Source organism: Oreochromis aureus, linkage group 3, assembly GCF_013358895.1.
Source record: "Oreochromis aureus strain Israel breed Guangdong linkage group 3, ZZ_aureus, whole genome shotgun sequence".
NCBI classification, from domain to species: Eukaryota; Metazoa; Chordata; class Actinopteri; order Cichliformes; family Cichlidae; genus Oreochromis; species Oreochromis aureus.
This window is the reverse complement of record NC_052944.1, coordinates 32,765,565-32,785,949: the sequence shown is the minus strand read 5'-3', so window position 1 is coordinate 32,785,949 and position 20,385 is coordinate 32,765,565. Positions and strand designations below refer to the sequence as shown.

The 20,385-nt window shown below is 37.8% G+C and overlaps 3 protein-coding genes across 3 annotated transcripts; 1 reads left to right on the top strand and 2 right to left on the bottom strand.

Annotated features, from left to right (window-relative positions):
• Nucleotides 1–229: 229 nt before the first annotated feature.
• On the bottom strand, nucleotides 230–5,271 carry LOC116323899 (sterile alpha motif domain-containing protein 9-like). Its single transcript, XM_031744375.2, has 3 exons — nucleotides 5,244–5,271; nucleotides 1,928–4,549; nucleotides 230–1,239 (listed from the first exon to the last, which is right to left on the bottom strand). The coding sequence occupies exons 2-3, from the start codon at nucleotides 4,530–4,532 to the stop codon at nucleotides 1,175–1,177; spliced, it is 2,670 nt and encodes an 889-aa protein (XP_031600235.2). The 5' UTR covers nucleotides 4,533–4,549; nucleotides 5,244–5,271; the 3' UTR covers nucleotides 230–1,174.
• A 5,870-nt stretch (nucleotides 5,272–11,141) lies between these two features.
• Nucleotides 11,142–12,705, top strand: LOC120439214 (39S ribosomal protein L48, mitochondrial-like). The gene is made up of 3 exons (XM_039609994.1): nucleotides 11,142–11,251; nucleotides 11,357–11,446; nucleotides 11,624–12,705. Exons 1-3 carry the CDS (start codon nucleotides 11,180–11,182, stop codon nucleotides 11,696–11,698), a joined length of 237 nt encoding a protein of 78 aa, XP_039465928.1. The 5' UTR covers nucleotides 11,142–11,179; the 3' UTR covers nucleotides 11,699–12,705.
• LOC116327250 (sterile alpha motif domain-containing protein 9-like) lies at nucleotides 12,541–19,349 on the bottom strand. Its single transcript, XM_039609987.1, has 9 exons — nucleotides 16,415–19,349; nucleotides 16,087–16,127; nucleotides 15,892–15,956; nucleotides 15,545–15,759; nucleotides 15,206–15,462; nucleotides 14,585–14,713; nucleotides 14,340–14,496; nucleotides 14,217–14,251; nucleotides 12,541–12,678 (listed from the first exon to the last, which is right to left on the bottom strand). Exons 1-8 carry the CDS (start codon nucleotides 19,182–19,184, stop codon nucleotides 14,241–14,243), a joined length of 3,645 nt encoding a protein of 1,214 aa, XP_039465921.1. The 5' UTR covers nucleotides 19,185–19,349; the 3' UTR covers nucleotides 12,541–12,678; nucleotides 14,217–14,240.
• Nucleotides 19,350–20,385: the final 1,036 nt, after the last annotated feature.

Here is a 20,385-nt window from a genome sequence, read left to right as displayed (position 1 = left end):
ATGGTATTATTGTGTGTTATTAAATGATGCCAATATTTCACTCTGAAATAATTTTATAAGACGTGGCACTTTACAAAACTAAAGGCCAGATGTGCAAAACGGTTAGGCTGGGCTTTAAACAACTAACCGTTTCAGATCTACTAAATAATCTGCAAACAAATTTTAAATTAATACTAAATATCATAATTTTTCAAATATGTCTATGAAATCAGTACCAAATGTGTGTAAATTCGCAATTAAATACTTTATTGAGTAAACTCAGATAATAAAACAAACAGCCCTCTTAAACTAGACAAGAACAATAAGTAAAACCAAACCAAACACTGGTTAGACAGGGGTAAAAACAAAAACAAACAAAGAAAAAACTGAATATAAATCCTTTTCATATTTAAACTTGGATAAATCCATAACATTATCTAACTTTTATTTACCAGCACGTACATCCTCTTTTATACTTTAGAATCTAACACATAAAACAAACAAAAAAAGGCAACCTTTAGTTGAGAGGACCCAAATGCAGACGCCTGTAGACGGGACTTAATAAAAGCAAGCTGTTTATAGAGGTTGCACAAAATACAAAACAAAAGGCAAACGTAGACTAAGACTTTGCCTGCAGGAAACGTAACCGGGAAAGTACTAGCATGGAGAAAGAACCTATGTTCCATCACCAGACAAGGGCAGATTTGGCCAGTATATACACAGCACGGGTGATCAGGGAAGTGAAGACAGCTGGGAACTCAGGAAGGAAAAAAACAGGAGTAACGAGACAGGAAGCAAAGCAACAATTTAAAACGATACTTTGAGGAGACATTTTTCTTCAGATGTTGGTTAGCTTTCAGTACATCAATGCTTTCATAGTCTTCAGAAACCCATAAACAAAGTATTAAATAGACACTATGCAAAGAAGCCAAATTTTAGGAAGTAAATTATCTCTAAGAATCAGAAAGTCTGTTGTTTAATCTGAGGTGTTAGCATAGACAATACTTCCATGACTAAAAGTGCTGCATCACATGCATCACATCAAAGCTACAGCACAATTTTTCCCCTTTTAGTTCTTGCCCCTACATATAAAAACACATAAATACTATAAAGGAAGCTTCAGAATCTCTTTCGGGGGGATGTTGAGCAGGATTCACAAACTTGGATGTCCCTCATCTTGTATGATGTTTAAACCTTAAGTGGCAGCTTTGGTCTCTTTCACACTGTTGGTCAGAGTTTTCCCATTCTGATCTGCAATAACTGAGATAATCAGCAAACAAAAAATAAAGTAAAACAACAGAAAAATGGATAATACAGGTTAAAAAACACAATACAATATTATGCTATGGTGTATATATAAAAAAGTCCAATAAGTAACTATTACTGTAATGTAGCCAAATAAATTCACATTTGCGCTGTTTAAATTTGTAATATTGCATTTATATGTATGAATTTTACGTTTTTATTGCACCGTGAAGGCACAACCTAAAATCATGCCAAAACTTGTAATAGACCTGCCGGTGCACCGTGTCCATTTCACGCTTTGCCTCTCCAAACCATGAAAAAGTTGCAGAAGTTGCAGTAAGTTGCACGCTGCATGCTGTAGTAAGCGCAGAGTGAGATATTTTATTTCAAGCTAACATGACAATAATCAAGGGAAAGTGTTTAAATGGACATTATTAACACATTTACATGTATATACAGTACATATTAGCCACCTAGCTTAACCGCTTCTGATGATTAAGAACCCTGAAATGTACTCTATATTTTTTTTTGTTCAACACGACTTCTTGGCTTAAGATGTTATCCCCCCCTGCTGGTAATGCAACTTCTGCATGTGTGTACATTTCACATTTTGGAGAGGCAAAGCATGGAATAGCTACTAACTTGTAACGATTGTTTACAGAGCATTTTACTTAACTGCAATTTTACTGTTATGCTATCTTACCTGTCTCTGCAGTTTTGTTCTGAATGCCAAAGGCCACAGGACCTCTGATAGTAAATCCAAGGTAGAAGGTAACTTGGCGTTTTTTCCAAAGGCTGTTTTGCAGATTGGCGTTGATCTCAATCTCTTTACTACCAACTCTTGTATACACTCTGTAGTTTCTTACTACTCCATCAAGTCTGAGAAGGAGCTCTTGGACATCAGGGCTCCTGAAGATTTCTTCTTTCTTCCAGTTATTGCTCCAATCTGGTTTCGCTTTCAGATATTTTTCAATAATTGTTCTGTGAACAATTCTCTTCACACCTTCACCTTTTCCAATGAAAAACACAGGAAGAAGATACCTGGCACGAAAGTACTTCTTATATACATTTTTGTAAGTGTTGTGCATTTGCTGAATTATTTGACTGATGTCATAAACACATTGGCCTTCATTTTCAGGCCAGTACCAGAGGAGGGCGAACATGTGCAGCTCAGGTGGGTCTGTGTCACTTGGGGGCATTTTCCCTCTAAATAGTGTGAGGATGTTGTTGACCAGAGCTGTTTCTGAATCTGCACTTGGACACATTTCTCTACACTTTGTAGATATTTCTTCGAGCTCTGATTGAGTGTATTGTTTGACAAGAAATGACAGTACTTCCACAGACTGGTCATCTAGGTTTCCCTCCTGAAACATCTGGATGAGTTGTTTTGTAGTTGTGCCTCCAACATACTTCTGGTAGCAGTCTGAGGTGTCTTTAGATATATATTCAGGATCATCTTTCTTGTTGTTAGGCTTTGAGTAAGTCAGATATTTTTCAAAAAAAATGTATTTTCGCTCAACTTCATCTTTGAGGTTTTCTAGTAGTTCATTTAATCCGAGGAGTTTGTTGTCTCCAAGTGATTTCAGGAAAGAGCTTGTCGATAATTTTTTTGTGAGAACTTCTTCCCAGGTTTCATTTTGACTGACAAGTTTGTCATACAGAGCATTGCAAACCTGCAGGTAACCAAAAAGCCCTCTTGAATTAAAAAGTCTGGAAACATTCCTTTTGCCATGTTCTTTCATGTCTGGCCCACCTTCATCCTCAGCAAATCTTTCTTCATCTTCAAACGCGTTAATCGCTTTTTGAGCCATTTGCAAAATATCTGTTGGTTCGGCAGAAACCTTTTGCTTCATTAGGTGGTTCTTATGGACTTGGCCAAGTGTGTCAGCAACAAATGAATTTTGAGGATCTCTTCTTAGTGCTTCGACTGCCCACGTTTCTGCCTGATTGTAGTCTTTCAGTTCTATATAATAAAAACGAGCAAGAGCTTGTGGAAAAAATGGATTTTGAAAGATTTTACATGAGACCTCCTCTAAAACTGTTGCACACTGCTCTTTCTCCTCCATCGTTTGAATGTCTAGAATTAGTCTAGAAAACTTTTCCTGTTTCATGTCTGTGCTGTTGACTTGGTCCACTTCTTTTTTCATTTCTCTTTTGGTTAACATGTCTTTGACAAAACCAAGCAACCACAGAGGAATCGCATCACTGCAAAAATTGTTCAAGAAGTTTCTGGTTGTGCCACTTCTGGTCACACCTGCCTTTGCTAACAGTTCAGTACAACATTGTGCTATCATAGTGTGAGCCATTCTGACTTTTTTCTCACATCTTTCATCTTGTTGGAATGTGATGATGAGATGACTGAAAGGCTGCATTTGATCCTCCAGTGACAGGTCAACATACTTGTCTTTTATGAGGAAGTCCAGGCACTGAGACTCCAGGAGATATGAACCTGGTACATAGGCATTCAGCAGGGATAGGATGGCAGCAAGCTTCAGTGACTGATTAGTTTTTTCACATTTTTCTAATGCAGCACACGCCTCCCTGACGTAGTCCTGAGAGAAATTACTTTGCATTATGTTAAAACCATGAAACTGTTCACATTTATCTTTGTACCTGCTTTGAAGCTCTTCCTTTTTCTTATCAAATTTTTCCTTCTCATTGTCTGAGAGTGTGTTCTTTAGGACAACGTGGTCACTCTGTTGAGGTGCATTGTTTCTCACACAGCTGAGGAAAATGACTACAGGCATACGAGTAACTATCTTCTGCTCAGCAACTGTCATCATAATGCTGCTCTGGAGATCTTCCAGGATCGTCTCATTGTTCAGTAACAACAACACAGTTCTCTGGTGGTTTTGACTGCCTGCTGTGAAAAGTTTGAGAACTTCCATTGCAACCTTTGTAATATCTGAGGTGGAGCCAGTTAAAACAGCACACCTGAAGGTTTTTCTCAAGTCCCACAACACCTGCATGGCCATTGTAGTTCCCCCACATCCTGGTTGGTGTGACAGTTTTACAGTTGATATCCCTGGAAACTTTCTGTTTCCCTGAATTTGTTCCTTAAGTTTTTCATATCCATCTCGTTTGATAAAAGCAGTCCCATGTGACTCTGCCTGTTCACTGATGTAGAAGTTTAACCACTCTGGTGGGGCCCCTCTGTAAAAGTTTTCCTCAGCCTTTCCTATGCGTTCCAGGAGTTCTTGATCAGAATATTTTCCTTCAAACTGATCTGCATGGAGAATATCCAACAGTGGGAGGCTCCCCACATGCAATTCCCCTTCCTTAGTGGACCGTGCTGGTCCATTTGCCATCTTTAGCTTTAAGTGTCCTGCAGCATAATAAATGTGTGAAAAGATTTTTAGTCTGAACTGTTCTTTGAGGCTAAATGGCAGCAGCACACACATCTTGAATGTACATTATTAAGGGTTAGGATTTTACATTCATCAGATTATACCTACTGCGGCAGTTTTATTCTTGATTGCTATTATTATTGGTTTTAATTAAAATGTGGCATGTAGTAAGTGTTTTAGAAAACAAAGTAGACTTGGTGATAAATACTTCTACATCAAACTTGTAATTCTGACCCCTAAAGTTATCTTTATCCACTAAATATATTTTATGTATTGTATTTTTACAAACCCTTGGAATCTTCTAAAACCTGGAATCGTTATGTCCAAGCAGTTTTTCCCAGGTCTAACCACAGATTGACTGTAGGGTCATTCCGTCTCATATCATCACATCTTTAGAAAAAAATCTGCTCAAGCATCTTCAACTTTTTTAAACATGTATATGATTGGTGTGAAATTTTAAATTCATACATAAAATATTTTTCAATATATATTTTTCTGAGTAAACAAATCTGACCAATTTTCATACCAAACTCTGAGACTGTTGAGCAGAAAGTCTGTGTTGATTTAAGATGTAATCACTGCTGTAGCACTCTTTGTGTCAGGACAGAGATTTAGAAGTGTAACTTCTCAAAAACTTTTAGATATTTGGAGATCCATAAATATTTCTCTTACCTTGTGTTCTACTTGATGCAAATGTGTTTGATGTCCTCTCATATGTTACATGTATTACTGACTAGTGACTTTTGTGCTGGAGTTATATATAGTATACAGCCACTTGTCACACCCAGGTAGGTGTGGGGGTAGATACTCAGCACATACTGACCAGATGAGGTAGTAGTAAGATATGATCAAAATGTTTGAAGGAATCATTAGGACTTTATATTTACTTGTTTCTGAGAAAAAGGCAGATGGGAATGAAGCCTATTAAAGATATTCAGATGGAAAATCTAGAGGAAACTATTAATGAAAGATCAGGGAAAATGTAAAAAAAAATGTCTTCAGCGTCTGAGGTTATTGTTTTCTTACTTTGATGCAGCAGTATTACTTTGCAAGAAAGATTGAACATTTCCAGGAAACGAGTGGGCGTGAGATCAACAGAAATGTTACTGACAAGAGGCCATGCAGCTGTTAACTTTGTAACACTGTCAACAGTTTCTTTCATATTCTAACATACTTTGTTCCTTTGTTTTTTTCTTCTCTCATTTTATTCCTTTCATGTGCATTTTAAGTTTCCTTTTACTGATAATGAAACCTCCCACTGCAATTTTTCCTGTTCTTACTATCTGATTGTCAAGTTTTACCAATGTTTTTTAGGTTATGACATAGTCATCCTGACATTGGGGTGTGGTGTAATGAACTTTTAAGGTTGCTATAGAGGTCTCAGTTTGCAGATGTGCATATAATGCTTAAGGAAATTTTTAGGATCTTTTGGTTATTTCAGCTAAATGAGATTTAATCTTGATCACAATTTTGGCTTCCCACAATTAAATGAACACAATCTTGAAAATGGTCTGTTATTTAAAAAACAAAGCACAAGCAGATGAAGTACTCCGTAAACGATGCCTGACCACATGCTTTCATGTACCACACACACAGCTGTTCATTGCATCACACAGCTTGAAGTTTCCTGGACTTGTCAGTACAAGTAACGCTGCCAAAAATCAGAACAACAAAAAACAAAATGTCTGGCACAACGTGTGGAAATGCTTGATTTCTAAATAACGTGCGTCTCTGCCAGAGAGCTAAACTGCCAATTTTCTCAACCAGCTGAAAAGGGGAAATGTAGAAAGATCCCACAGCTGTCAAGTACTTTTCTACGAGTTTTAGTCCCATCTTTCATGTAGATGAATGGAGTGAAATAATTTATATTTTGCTTCTATTCAATGGACTTTTGTCCAGCTGAATATGGATCTCATAGATCTGCAGAGGTTAATTAACAGTAATATGGAAAAATGTGAAAGAAGCACCCTGTTGATATAAGTTTTGGTACATTTTTCTTTAAATTTATATTTTTCTTCTAAGTGATGCACTGGATTTAACTGAATAAGCAGGAGCAGTTTTACTTTTGCCACTGAAAGAATAAAGTTATATATGAAGAAAACAAAGGAAATGTTCTTCTAGTCCTGCCATGGTGCAAGAGAGCCTGCTTATGCAGTTCAACAACCCGACCACGTTCAAAAAGGGAATGTTTTTTTGCCTTTGCCATCAGAACGTCATGAAAATGTGACTAGCTGACAGAAAATGACAATGAATCCACATTTTTGCACAGATTTGACTTTTAAAGGTGTGTGGTCCTAAACTTTTAATCAGCTGTAAAACAGCCTGTTTGAGTTTAAGCGTTGTTTTTAATAAATTGCATGTTCAAGACCATTTTTCAAGTGGTCTTCAACTTTTGAGCCGGACTGTGTTTTGATGTGTAATGCTTAATTAATTTTAGTACAGTGACAAAGTAACATAATTTCAGTTCAGTCTCATTTAAATTGTGACAAAATGCCACATCCTTATATTTGACTAAATATCCATGATATTTTGCTGGAGTCAGTCCAAAATAAATCATGAATCCAGAAATACTTCTTGCAGTATTGTATTGCTTGAGTGCCACATCTAGGCTGACTCTCCCTGACTGCCAACCCAGAAATGGTATTTTTGCATTGTATTATAGATGTTGTGTAAGTGTGCTAAAACATGTTGTTGATGTTGCAACTATAATGGCTAATTCCTCAGGGCAAGAGCACTCAATCACAGCTTTTCACTTCAGTCTCCAACTAAATTTAACCTTGTGCACAAAAACAGGCGTAACTCGTAATCTGATCTATTTAAGAGCAACAATTCTTGACAAACATAATGAGGTGGATCAACTATGAAACAACCACACCTGCCACACTATTTAAGAACTGTGTGCTTTACAAAAATAAGAGGCCATATAAGTATTAGACAAAACATCCCACTGACTGACTGACTGACTGACTCAAAAGACAGTAACACACATTAACTAAGTTTTTTTTTCAAGTGCTGGAAACATATAAAAACACTTGTCTACTGTGCATGTTCTTTCATGCTAACTCTAATTAGAATGCTTTCATATGTATTATTATCATTATAATAATACATATTATTATAATGAAAGCATACGAAAGCAAAATCTTATGGCGCCATAGCTGCCATACGCTAAGACTGATAAGGTTAATATTAAAAGTGCTTCAAAGTCACCTCTATTGTCTGCTATAGCAAAACATACATGCGTAGAAATGAACTTTGATCATTTTTAAACATTACCAGAAGTTCCTTATTGTCAAACATGTCACGACACGTTCAAGTTCATCCACACCAGCAGTTTGTAACTAAATCCAGTTGGGACTTTTTTTGTGCATGAGGATATTGGTATCAATGAAAAGTCATTTTGTATTTTATATTTTTGTGGTGCACCTCTAGAGAAATGCAAGCAAATGAGGTTCAGAAACAATACTTGAACACAGCATTGAGGAAAGCCCAAATTCATCCAACTCAGCCTCCCTGTGACAGTTCAAAGATACAAAACAAACAAAACAAACAAAACAAAACAAAACAAACAACATTGCTGCACGTCATCTCATGACTTGAGACACATTCAGCATTCCCACATTGGCGACAGTCTCGTTGACGTCAGCGCCATCTCAACATCGCATTCTTCTGCAAGACCCGCCACATTCATCTGTTGTAACTCATATTATTATCATGGCGAGTATCACCCCACAAAAGTATCTAATAACAATTAACCATAACCTTAGACACTTAAATTATGTCTATGGTATTATGTATATATATTAACACATAGAAAGCAAATGAAACAGCAGAGGCTCATGTGCACATTACTAGATATAAGAAAATTGTTAAGCTATGAATGTAACATAAATCACCTACCTCATTATGAGATCATTTAATTGATAACTTTTTAGAGTTTTTCTAGAAATGTTTATTCATTCTTAAATTTAGACCATTTATTGTAAAAACAACACAGGAGGAATGACTGCAGCAGTTGGAAATTACCAGTACAGCACAGAGGTACTGGAGTTACATTCATATTTTATTTAGGGTGGACCGATATTTCCACTACATAATTAAACTAATGAAGAAGTTAATGTGATAAAAAATTTCTTTATTTAGTTCTCACATGTGGGGCTTACAATGCAGTATTGATCACATTTTTGTGGTGACGTTACACTCACTTAAAGCCTGGAACCTTTTTCTGTGTTTATTCACCTTTCATTGGTTTGTGTTTGCACATTCGATCCAGACTGTCTGTAATATAAAAGACTTTTTTTTGCACTTTGTGAATATAGTGCCTCATAAGGAGTATGCAACCCAATGTCACTGCAAAGTGTGTAATAGGCCAGCTGGTCTATTGTGTGGACGTCATGCTTTGCCTCGCCTATGCATGCTTAAGTTACAGTACTGTGCAGTACCAGCAGAGGTTAAAAATGTATATAAAGCATCATGAAAACAGTCAGGGGAAAGTTAAACTTAAAGAAACATTACTAACACATTTACACGTAAATACATATCAGCCATTTAGCCTAATCTTACGTGGCATAGAAGGAGCCTGGAGTGTATTTCATACCATCCTTTGTCAGGAGTGTCTTGTTAGCTTTAAATAAATTACAGCTCTCTGCTGGTACACGTGTCCATTTCACGCCTAGGAGAGGCAAAGCGTGACATCCACTCAATGGACCAGCTGCTCTGTCGGGTTAGAGAACGTTTCTTTAATGATATTAACGTAGTGTTTTTGATGTAGGCTCTAGAGGGCAGGATGTGACCAAATTTACAGTGAACCAATAAGAGCACCTTCTTTAAGGCTGTTTATTTCTTCTTTTGAAAACAACAGGTTTATTTTGTTATTTTTATTTTGATCGGTGTAACTGATGCAGGTGTAATGTTCACAGCTGTGAGTGCAGTTGGCAAAACTGTCTTTTTTCACACAGTCCTCTGGGAGTTGAGCCCCACGTATTTCTGGTCCTCAGCAATAATGAAGCTCAAGTGTAAGTTCAGTAAGGAACATCTGTAATCACTCATCGGGCTGCAAACTCAGTGCTGACATCATTACTCTGGTCCAATCATTTTCCTGCCTGCCTTCTGTTCTCTGTGTTTGAAATCTTAGTGCTTTTCTGTCATTCTGTCTTTCAGACTCTCATTGATGCCACCTCCTCCTCATCTTTATCTTCACTATCACCAGCATCTAGACTCCAGGGGTGCTCTCCTCTCCTCCCACTGCTGGGATCTCATTCTGCTATGATGGGTCACTGATGTCTAATTGCCAGATAGCCTAAATGAATTCTATAGCTCAATGAATCATGCTCACTTCTTCTGCATGAACTGTCCATGACCACCAAAACTGGAAATTACTAATGTGGCATTTGTCTCCTTATAGACACCAAATTTCTATTCAGACACATCCCTGCAAGCGTTACAGTAAGTGTCGACAGCAGATGGGCACAGACTAAAAAAATTATTCAGGCCAAGAGTTTGTTTCCTATTTAGGCTGCTCTGTTTATACAAATTAACAGGCTAAGTAGGCCAATTCCAGTTGCTTGTTATGCTGACAGATATCACATTTTCACTGAAGTATCACTATGGACAAAAATATTTATGAAATTATGTTGTTCTGATATTTATTACAGAAGGGTTTCTCTTTCATTTTTTTGACAACTTAATTAAGAGCAGTGGCAGCTAGGTGGGTGGCCTAACAAATGAATTATAAAGTTCACACTACGAGCAGCAGCACCATATCCTCGAACCCACATTACAGCCACAAGACCTTATCATAGCAATACCAACAAAACTACATAAGGGAATACCCAGAATGCCAGTCACACACACTCTCACACAAATTTTGACTAGTTGTTGCTGTACACATTAGCACATGCCTTTTTTTGTTTGGTTGTTGTTGTTTTTTTACAAAGACAAAATATGCAAGAATGACAGCTGATGATCGAAATGCAACAATGCCAAGAAATTTGGGGCAGGTTCTATGTGCGGAGAGCAGATTGAAACATTTAGTCAGGATGAACTGCAGGTTTGTAAAAGTTGTTTTTCTCCCCCTAAAGGGAGGAATAAAAATGTATTTAAATATATGTTTTACATGAAGGCGCTGGCATAGTCATCAAAAATGTTAAACTGTCAAAGCCACAGTAAGGATGGTAGACAAGTTTTAGACCTTAAAATATTTCAGACTTTGGTCACTAGGTGGCAGCAGAGTTCCTCTGCATTGCCTCAGTGTGTGGGATGAAAACTTAAAAAAATCCCACTCTTGTTCTCTTGAATGAGCTTTTTTATGATATTTCAGTCCTCAGAAATTCATCATCATAAGTTAAGAGAACAAACAGCCCTGTTATTTTTCTGTTTATAAATATAACTGAAGAAGAAAGCGCTCTGACAATGTAAGTGCTTGTAAACAAATGTGAAAAGATTCATGGATACAGATAATCTGCCAAATTCTCATCTTACAAATATATTACAGCAAATTTGTTGTTTTGGGGGGTTTTTTTCTTTGTAGTAGACTGAAATTTTAGTTTTAATGCTCTTTAATGCTTCCCACATACAGCTATGCTTTACCAACATAGAGCACAGAGGTCATGCTGATGCAGGAGCAAGGCACCAAGACGTACGTTGATGCTGTCCTCAAGACTCACCACCGAGTCATTCAGGTAAGAACTGGCTTGGTTTTTTTTGTGCTTTCAGCTCAAACTGCAGGTCCTGCAGGTGTAATGAGAGGTTTTAAAGACCTAACAGTGTTATGACCTTTTGTCCAGCTGAGCACTCTGAACGCCGCGCTGTGTCCCGTCTTCATGGACGTCCTCTTAAAGAATCAACCAGAGGGAGTTCAGCTCTCTGTGACGGAGGTGAGTTAGCTGTTGCATGTTCATCTTTTGGTCCATAACTGTTGGAGAACTGTAGAAGTGCTCACTATAACAAACCAAACTCCAACTTACTCTTAAAATCAGTGTGCATGTGTAGTTTTTGGTCATATAATCATTTTTAGTACTAATCCACTTCTCTTCTCCCTCTGTACCTCTCAGCACACCGAAGCTGATTTCCAAGCACGGTTCAAGGCGCGTCCAGAGCTGGAGGGGCTCATCGCTCAGATGAATTAATAACTTTCACCAAGTATCAGCACTACAGTACTTGTACGACAACTAATTTATAGCCCATAGCTCATTCCTCAATAACATCCTGTAAAAACTGATTTTCTGCTTTTAGAAAAACAAAAGTGTAGACATTTCTATTTGTCTTTTTTGGGGGGGAAATAAAACCATACTCACTTTTTTCCAGCTCAAAACTTTTTTTTATTATTTATTATTTATTCTTTAAATTATTCTGCTTCATTGAAAAGTTTGAACACCAAACATAGGCATGATATCATTTTTCACTTCTAATTAAAACAACCTATAGTTATAATAAAATGTGAGTTATAATAATCAAGTGTGTTTATTTAAATATTTTCTCATCTTCTGAGTAAAGATTAACTTCCATATTCCATCTTGTAGAAAACATAAAACACATAAAATTACAAAGACAAAAAAGGTAAAAATATTATTTAAAAAAAGACATTTAAAATCTTGAAAAAGAGAAAAAAATATTTGGTTGTAAAATCAAAATTCTGCAAGGTTCATAATTTGATATAACTTAAACAACAGATTTAACCCTTCATTTTTATGTCACTAACTAGATAAAATTAGGTTTAATCATTTGATTTCAGTATTCACATTCTTTCACATCATATTCTTGCACAGAAGGTATGGAGAACGCCGCACGTTAATCAAATGTACAGATCGGCTCCATTTTATAAGCAGTCATTGCAGTCATGTTCTTTCACTGAGATCCCTCAAGCTCATACATGAGAAACCTCAGAGACTTCATCTCTCTCAGGATTTCATAGAGGACGTCTCTGCCTCTGTTGTGTCAGCGTCATAGACTAAACAATCTCTCTCATTTGGTCTCATGTTGCATTTAAACTTCTCACAGCACCATGTTTGTCCTCAGAGATCACATCCTTTTCCTGAAGCTCGTCTACAACAGCTGCTGCCTCACTCGCTCTGCCAATCAGAGCTGTCCAATGGAGAACCACCAAATCCTGAGCGGAGGAAGTTGGTGAAAATTTTTTATTTTTTTTTAAAAAAAAGTCTAGTATTCAGACCATCACTGTTGAATACTAGACAGTGATGGTCTATATTAGGATTATAGTTGTGAAAAAGGAAGTAAATCCTTTTTCAGTTCTAAGGTTTTACTTATCAGAATATAATAAATCTCATTTTGTAATGAAAATTATGGCAAAATGCTGAAAAACTAAATACAGTTCAATGCTTCCATTAATAAAGAGGATAAATAGCAGCCTGGTGCTGCAAACTAAACAAAGCTACAAAGCTGCTCTCTTTTTCTTTACAAGAAATCACCACAGCTGACAGATTTCCAGGGAAGAAAGCAGTAATAATGTTAAAGAAACAAGTGTTGATGCCCAACAGTCTGGTAAGAATTATTATTCACAAAAAGAAAACATTCAGGGATGGATTCCAGTGTTCACACGAGTCACCATCCCAGAAAATGTCAGACCGTGCAATGCTCAGGGAAGCTACAAAACCCCCAAGAGCTACATTTCAGACCCTAAAGGCCTCAATTAGCATGTTATATGTTGGAGAAAGTCTTTTCTCGTGTTCTTCTCTAAAAAGAACATGGCTTAGGTTTGCAAAACTGCATATGCAAACAAACCATCTTTTGGACCTAAAGTATAGTCAGGTTTTTGTTTTATTGGAGCTGACAGGAATTCGCCCGCTCTCACCATGCGGCCGCTCATCCCAGTGAGCTAAACCAGTGCCAAGTCAGGCTTGTTATTTGATGTTAGTGTTCGTGTTGTTCTTTTACAGAAGACAGTAGGTTAATTAGTATCATGTTTGGAGAAAGCCAAACACAGCATATCAGCACAAACACCTCATCCCAGCTCTCAACATGGTAGAGAGGTGATGATTTGGGCGTGTTTTGCAGCCACAGGAACTAAACACTCCGCAGTCATTGAGTTGACCATGAACTTCTTGGTATACCAAAGTTTTCCAGAGAAAAATGCAAGGGCATCTGCTGACAGATAAAGCTTGGCTGAAATTCAATCATGCTGCAGGACAATGATCCCAAGCACAGGAGAATGGACCAGTCAAAGTCCAGACCTAAATTGGACTGAAAAGCTTTTTCAGAAAGCTGTGTGTAAATGAATGACAGCAAAGTTCAATGAACTGAAGCGGTGCTGTAAAGAAGTGTAGACCAAAATTCCTCCACAATGATGTGAGAGACTGATAAAGTAATATGACATTAATTGCTTCTTATTGTTGCTAAATGTGGTTTTACAAGCCACTAAATCTTGTGTTGTGCTTAGTTTTTCACACACTACTTCTGCATTTTGGCCTAGTTTTGTTAAATGAATGAATATAAACACATTCCTCATCTCAGATTTGTATTTAGATTCTTTCAGAACCCGATTAGAACCAGATGGTTTTTTTCCTTCAAATTATGGCTGGATAAGTAAAACCTTAGAATGAAAAAATGGTGTATGACTATTTTTTTTAAAGGGATCTACTTTGATAACAATAATAATCTAATAATAATGGATTAAAACGAAACTCTTACCCTGTTCTTGGTGAATGCTTGTGTTTAATAGTCATCTGGAATAAAAGGATTCATGCTGGTCAAATGGTGGCTGTTTATAGTTTAGATGAGTTGCATCAGGGTAAAAATGTATAAAACACTAACCTGTTCCGACAGTGCACGTCCAGACGGTGTCCTTTTCCTTTCCTCCCCTGTGCTCAACTTCAAGTTTCAGTTTCAAGTTTCCAAAGTCACTTTTCACGTTTTCAATGACCACCTCAAAGAAATTAGTGTCGCTCCTCTCCAACATGAACTGCTGTTTCTGTAGAGAAAACATTTTATGGAAACTTGAGGATTTTTGCTGTTTCTATGTTATGGTGCAATGAACACAAGTACAACTTAGTCCAAACCTCAGGGCAGATTTCTGCTGTGTCCCAGTCTGTTGAGAGGTAGAAATAACTCTCCAGCTGTACAGGGTCAATAGGACTTGTCTTTCTGATTTTTCTGAATCCGTCGGATTTCTCCTTCTTCTCCACTTCCTGAAACACAGAAAAATGGACCATTCTTCACATACAAATAATGGTTAGAAATCTTTGGGAATCGTGTTCACATCTATTCATGTCTTTAATGAACATATGTGTTTGTGTTTATATCGAGATGAGAACATTGATTTGCACTACTGCAATCCATGTAATTGTAAAGGAAAAATGCCAAGCAAACACAAGAAAGACAACTACAAAGTTTAAAAAAAAAGCTCAAAGCTGTTCAAAAAACAGCTTTTGAAAGAATTATTAAATTACATTAGCATAAGGATGGCTGTAAGTTCTTAACATTTAATGCAGTTTCTTTCTGCCTGAAAGTCAGTGATGTTGTCAGTTAGGTTGTCAAAACATTTAGTTGTAGTGTCACTGTGTTTTTGTATTTATCAATGAGAGCAGTTTATTTCTCTGTTTGTTATTATATATCACCTTGATGATATTTTTCCTCACTTCTACTTTATATTGTTGCTCCAGTATGTGACATTGTATTACCTGTTGTATTAGAGGATCATGTGGGACCAGGTAAACGTGCAGAGTGAGGCCAGATGTGATTCTTGTGTATATCAACACGTCTGCAAAAACTTTTAGATACAGGCCCAGTTTCTTTAGGATCATGGCTCCTCTTAGAGAGAAATCCGGCTGGTTTAACTTCACATGGGATGATGTCATTTCAGACACTTGCTCCAAATAATCTCCACTGCTGTCCACATGCAGAACTCGAAATATGTCTGACATCGCTGCATTTTCACCTGCAAAGCACAAACAGTCATGTGTCCATAAATATCTTTATTACTGTAATAAAACAATCATATGTGTTTTACGACTTCTCACCTGTACAGATCCAGTGCGGCAGACGGACTTCCTCTAGCTTTCCATCTGTGACTTTGATGTCCATTAGGGGTCCTGCTGGTATGTAGTCCATGCATACAGGTTTCCTCATGAATCGCTCCCATGAGCTAAACTGGTATCTGAAGCTGACCGTTTCCTTACAAACCCACCGCAAGGCAGACTCGCTGCATTCATAGTTGCCACTTTCAGACTGCAGGCTGAATTTGAATAGACAAGACAAACTGCTCTGTTATGCTCTGTTCACATGCACAAACAGAAACAGCAAAATTGCAAAGCGAATGACACAAAATGGCATTTGTGTGTGTCTTATAGTCAGCGATAACCTTTACCTGTAAGTATGAACCTCCTCCATTATCTCAACTTCAGGTTTCAGCTTAGTCCACTGACTGGAGTCCTGTTGTACAAGATATATTTTACATTATATTTTTACAATATAATTATACATTTACATTATGATTTTAGAATTTTAATGTGAGATACAATAAATGAGAAACAAACAAAATCCCACAGAAATAGAAACTTACCGCTTCATTGTCAAAAGCCTTCAGAGGTCTCTCTGATGGTTCTTGTAAAACAAAGTTAAATTTTAAAGAGCTGGTCAACAAAATGTCATTGAGACACATTGTTTTTTTTCCCTTGTGTGAGATTTCTACATAACAAAATTACCTTAAGTACATATAAATATCTATTTTCTATTGTTAGAATCTTTAAATGTAACAATAAAACCAGTTTAGTACAGGAAAACTTTGTACGCAGCACTAAATCACTTTAATAATGGCAGTACAAAATGTGTATTATTAACACATATGACATTTGTTAAAGATGAGGACTTTAGTAACTTCATTTTCTTACCCTCAGCTCTGTGAACGCTGTAAGCAACAGGACCTCCGATTGTAAATCCAAGATAAAAGAACACATGGCCTGATTTCCAGAGGCTGTCTTTTCGGTTGGCATCTAACTCGATCTCTGTGTCGCCAAATATTGCATACAGCTTGTAATTTTGCACTATACCTTCAACTCTGAGAAGTTTGCCTTGGACTGTTGGATCTCTGAAAATATCGTCGTTCCTCCAGTTTGTGTTTGAGGCTTTCAGTGCATCTTGAGTCCACAAGATCTCAAGGTTGCGTCTGTGAACAAATCTGTTCAGACCCTGACCCGGTCCAAGAAAAAATAGGGGTCGAAGGTACCTTGACTGAAAGAGTGACTTATATTCTTGTTCATAGGATTGCAGAATATTTTTGATTAAATGATGGAGGTCAGAGGCCAAATTGTCTTCACCATCTGTAGGCCAACACAACAGCAGGGCTAACATGTGAAACTCGGGCTGCATCTCAGGAGCCAGTGGCATTTTCTCTGTAAAGCTGCTTTGGTAGTCGGAGCTGGAGGGAGGTTCTTTCATATTTATCAGCATGATATTGGCCAGAATGTAGTTGAGTAAGGCATGTGTAGTAGAATCTTTGTGTTGACAGATTTCTTTCCACCGTACAGCAATGTCCTTGGTGTCTGATCTAGTGCATCTTTCAAGACATGAAAGTACTCCTGGAGAAGTGACAGCCAGTTTTTGTTTAAGTTTGTGGAAGGCTTTCTGGAGTTGATCATTTGGTTCAGCATCTCCAACATACTTTTTGTAGCATTCTGCTGTCTTTCTGGAAATGTAGGATGAATCTGCTTTTTTCACAACAGAATATGAATAAGTTAAAAAAGTGTCGAAAAATTCAAATCTTTTCTCAACCAAATCTCTGAGGCTGTTTATTAGCTCCTTAAACCTGACAATGTTCCAATCTCCGATGGATTGCAGGACAGAGTCCAGTGACACGGTCTTTGTGAGAACTTGCTTCCAAAGTTCATCATGTCTGATAAGATGGTCATACAACAGGCTGCAAACTTCCAGATAACCAAACAGCCCTCTGGTGTTTAAAGCACGCAAGACTTTTATATTCCCATCTCCTTGCTGGCTTTTCACATGTTCATTTTTAGCAAGTTTTTCTACATCTTCAAACGCTTCAATGGCTTTTTGGGCTAGTTGCAAAATTTCTCTTGGTCTGGCAGAAACGGATGTGTTCTTCAGGTGACTCTTATGGACTTGGCCTAGTGTATCTGCAACAAATGAACTCCAAGGAGCTCTCCGCTTTGCTTCCTTTGCCCAAATTTCTGCATTGTAGTAGTCTTCTAGTTCAATATAATAAAAACGAGCAAGAGTTTGTGAAAAAAGGGAAACTTCATAAAACTTATTTGAGGCCATCATCAAAACTGAAAGACTCTGACTTTTGCCCTCAGCTTCTCTGTTTGTAATATCTTGAATCAGTCTGGAAAACTTTTCTTTCCATTCTTTAATGCCATCAGTTGGGTCCTCTATTACCGTAATTTCTCTTTTGTTTAGCATGTCTTTGATAAACCCAAGTAAACATGGAGGAACATAACTTCTGCAAAAACTGTTCAAGAAGTGTCTTGTTGTGTCACTTCTGGTCACACCCGCATTTGCCAACAGTTCAGTACAATATTGCGCTATCATAGTGTGAGCCATGCAGACTTTTTTTTCAGATCTTTCACCTTGTTGGAAGGTGATGATCAGATGACTGAAAGGCTGCATTTGATCCTCCAGTGAAAGGTGACCAAACTTGTCTCTTCTGAGGAAGTCCAGGCACTGAGACTCCAGGAGATATGAACCTGGTGCATAGGCGTTCAGCAGACACAGGAAGGCAGCAAGCTGTGTCTTCAGTGGTTTATTTGTTCTTTTGATATGTTCAAATGTAGCACATGCATTCCTGATGTAGCCTTCAGAGAAATTAGACTGCAGAATGTTAAAACCATGAAACTGCTTGCATCGATCACCAAATCTTCTGCCAAGCTCTTCTTTTTTCATATCAAAGTCTGCTTGCTCTCTGGCTGAGAGAGATTTTTTGAGAATGATAGATTTTCTCATTTTCCTCTTAAATTTTTGTTTCAGTTCGTAAGAACGCTCCTTTTGGTGGATAATCCCGTCACTGCTTCTCACACAATTCAGTAAAATTACTACAGGCACATCAATTTCTATATCCTGTTCAGCAATCTCTTCCATAATCCTGTCCTGGAGGATTTCCAATATGAACTCATCATTTAGTAACAACAGCACAGTTTTCTGGTGGCCATGGCTACCTGCTGTAAAAAGGCTGACCACATCTTGCGCAACTTTTGTGATATCTAATGTTGAGCCTGTCAAAACAGCACATCTGAAGGTTTTCCTCAAGTCCCACAGCACCTGCATAGCCAGCGTGGTTCCCCCACATCCTTGTTGATGAAACAGTTTAATTGTTGATGTCCCAGGGCCTTTTCTTCTCAGGTGAATTTGATCCTTCAGGGTTTCATATCCATCTCGTTTGATAAAAGGAGTTGCAGTGCCATCTGACACTGCTTGTTCACTGATATAGAAGTTTAACCAGTTCGGTGGGGCCCCTCTGTAAAAGTTAACCTCCACTTGCTCAGCGTGTTGAGGTTCAACAAACTCTCCTTTAAACTGATTGGCATGGAGGACATCCAAAAATGAGAAGGAATCACTGATTTTACTCCCTGCATCTGCTTCTCCACCTTCGGAGGTGGACAGGGCTGGTGTATTTGCCATCTTCACACTTTCACTTTGCTTCATGCCAATGAATGTAAAAACAAAGCAGAAACAAATGTAAGTCTTATGTCTTAGCTTTAACTATTTGTAAATTAAGGTCTTACATTCACTTTATGGAATGTGATAAATTTAAATAGCCATTTCATTGCTGGTCGAGTACATGCATATACAGCCTTCTCCATGTAAGGGACCAAACATTAACTGCAACAAAACTTTCAGATCTTAACAGAATTTTTCTTACCTTCTCCCAAATGACGCGGACAGCTCTAAAGACCCGCTGTCATGCCATGCGTTCAAGCACTGGGACCGTGAATGTGTACTGTAACCCGGGAGGTAGTAGACACACCCAAAGCAGGAAGAGATAATCACGTACAGACGTACACCTCTACACTTTGAATGTCAGAGCAGTTCTAAAAAAAAAAAAAATCCCCTGCACATTTCCTTCCTGTTTAAAAAAAAGGCAGGAGCTACACTTGACTCGTTCAGTCGATAAAAAAACTCAAGTCAAATATTCCACAATTAGAAGCGAAAGAGTGGAAACTTGCAAATTTGGCCAGCAAAAATAATAAAATAGGCGATATATGTTAATATCGTCCTCTATTCAAACATTACCTGCACTTCTTCAAAGCGGTAATGCATTCATTAGTTTATTTGACGAGGAAACGTTCATCACAACAGGAAATAGTAACGTTTCACTATGAACGCGCTCATGACGGACGATTATTCTTTTAGTCACTAGTTCGCTCTTGTGGTTGAGTTAACCTGTTACTCAAGTTTATTTGGAGATAAAGATAAGTGTTACGAACGAGTACGACATGACGATATGATGATTTACAAACGTGTACAATGATTTGTGTGTAACGAGGACTCACAAGCGCGTGCTTCAATCCAACATATAAAACCCTTCTACGCATGCGCACATCCAAGCCTGAATAAAAGGCTTTCAAAACCGTTATGTGCTGCCGACGGGAAGTTCAATATTGACGTTTCGATACCGTGTCGAGCCGCCAAGGCACAGATGTTTCGAAACGCTGCTCCAAAGTGCGGTTAAAAACACCCAGGTCACGTGATCACGGCAAACTCCGACGTTGTGGTGTGTTTCACCCCAGTTTCGACAGGTGGCGTACTTGCTGCTTCCAGCCAACGAGAGGCACCAGGATTCCCATTTTTTTTTAATCAGACTGATGTTTTTGACTTTAAAGCTTCTATTTATTAAACCCGCATG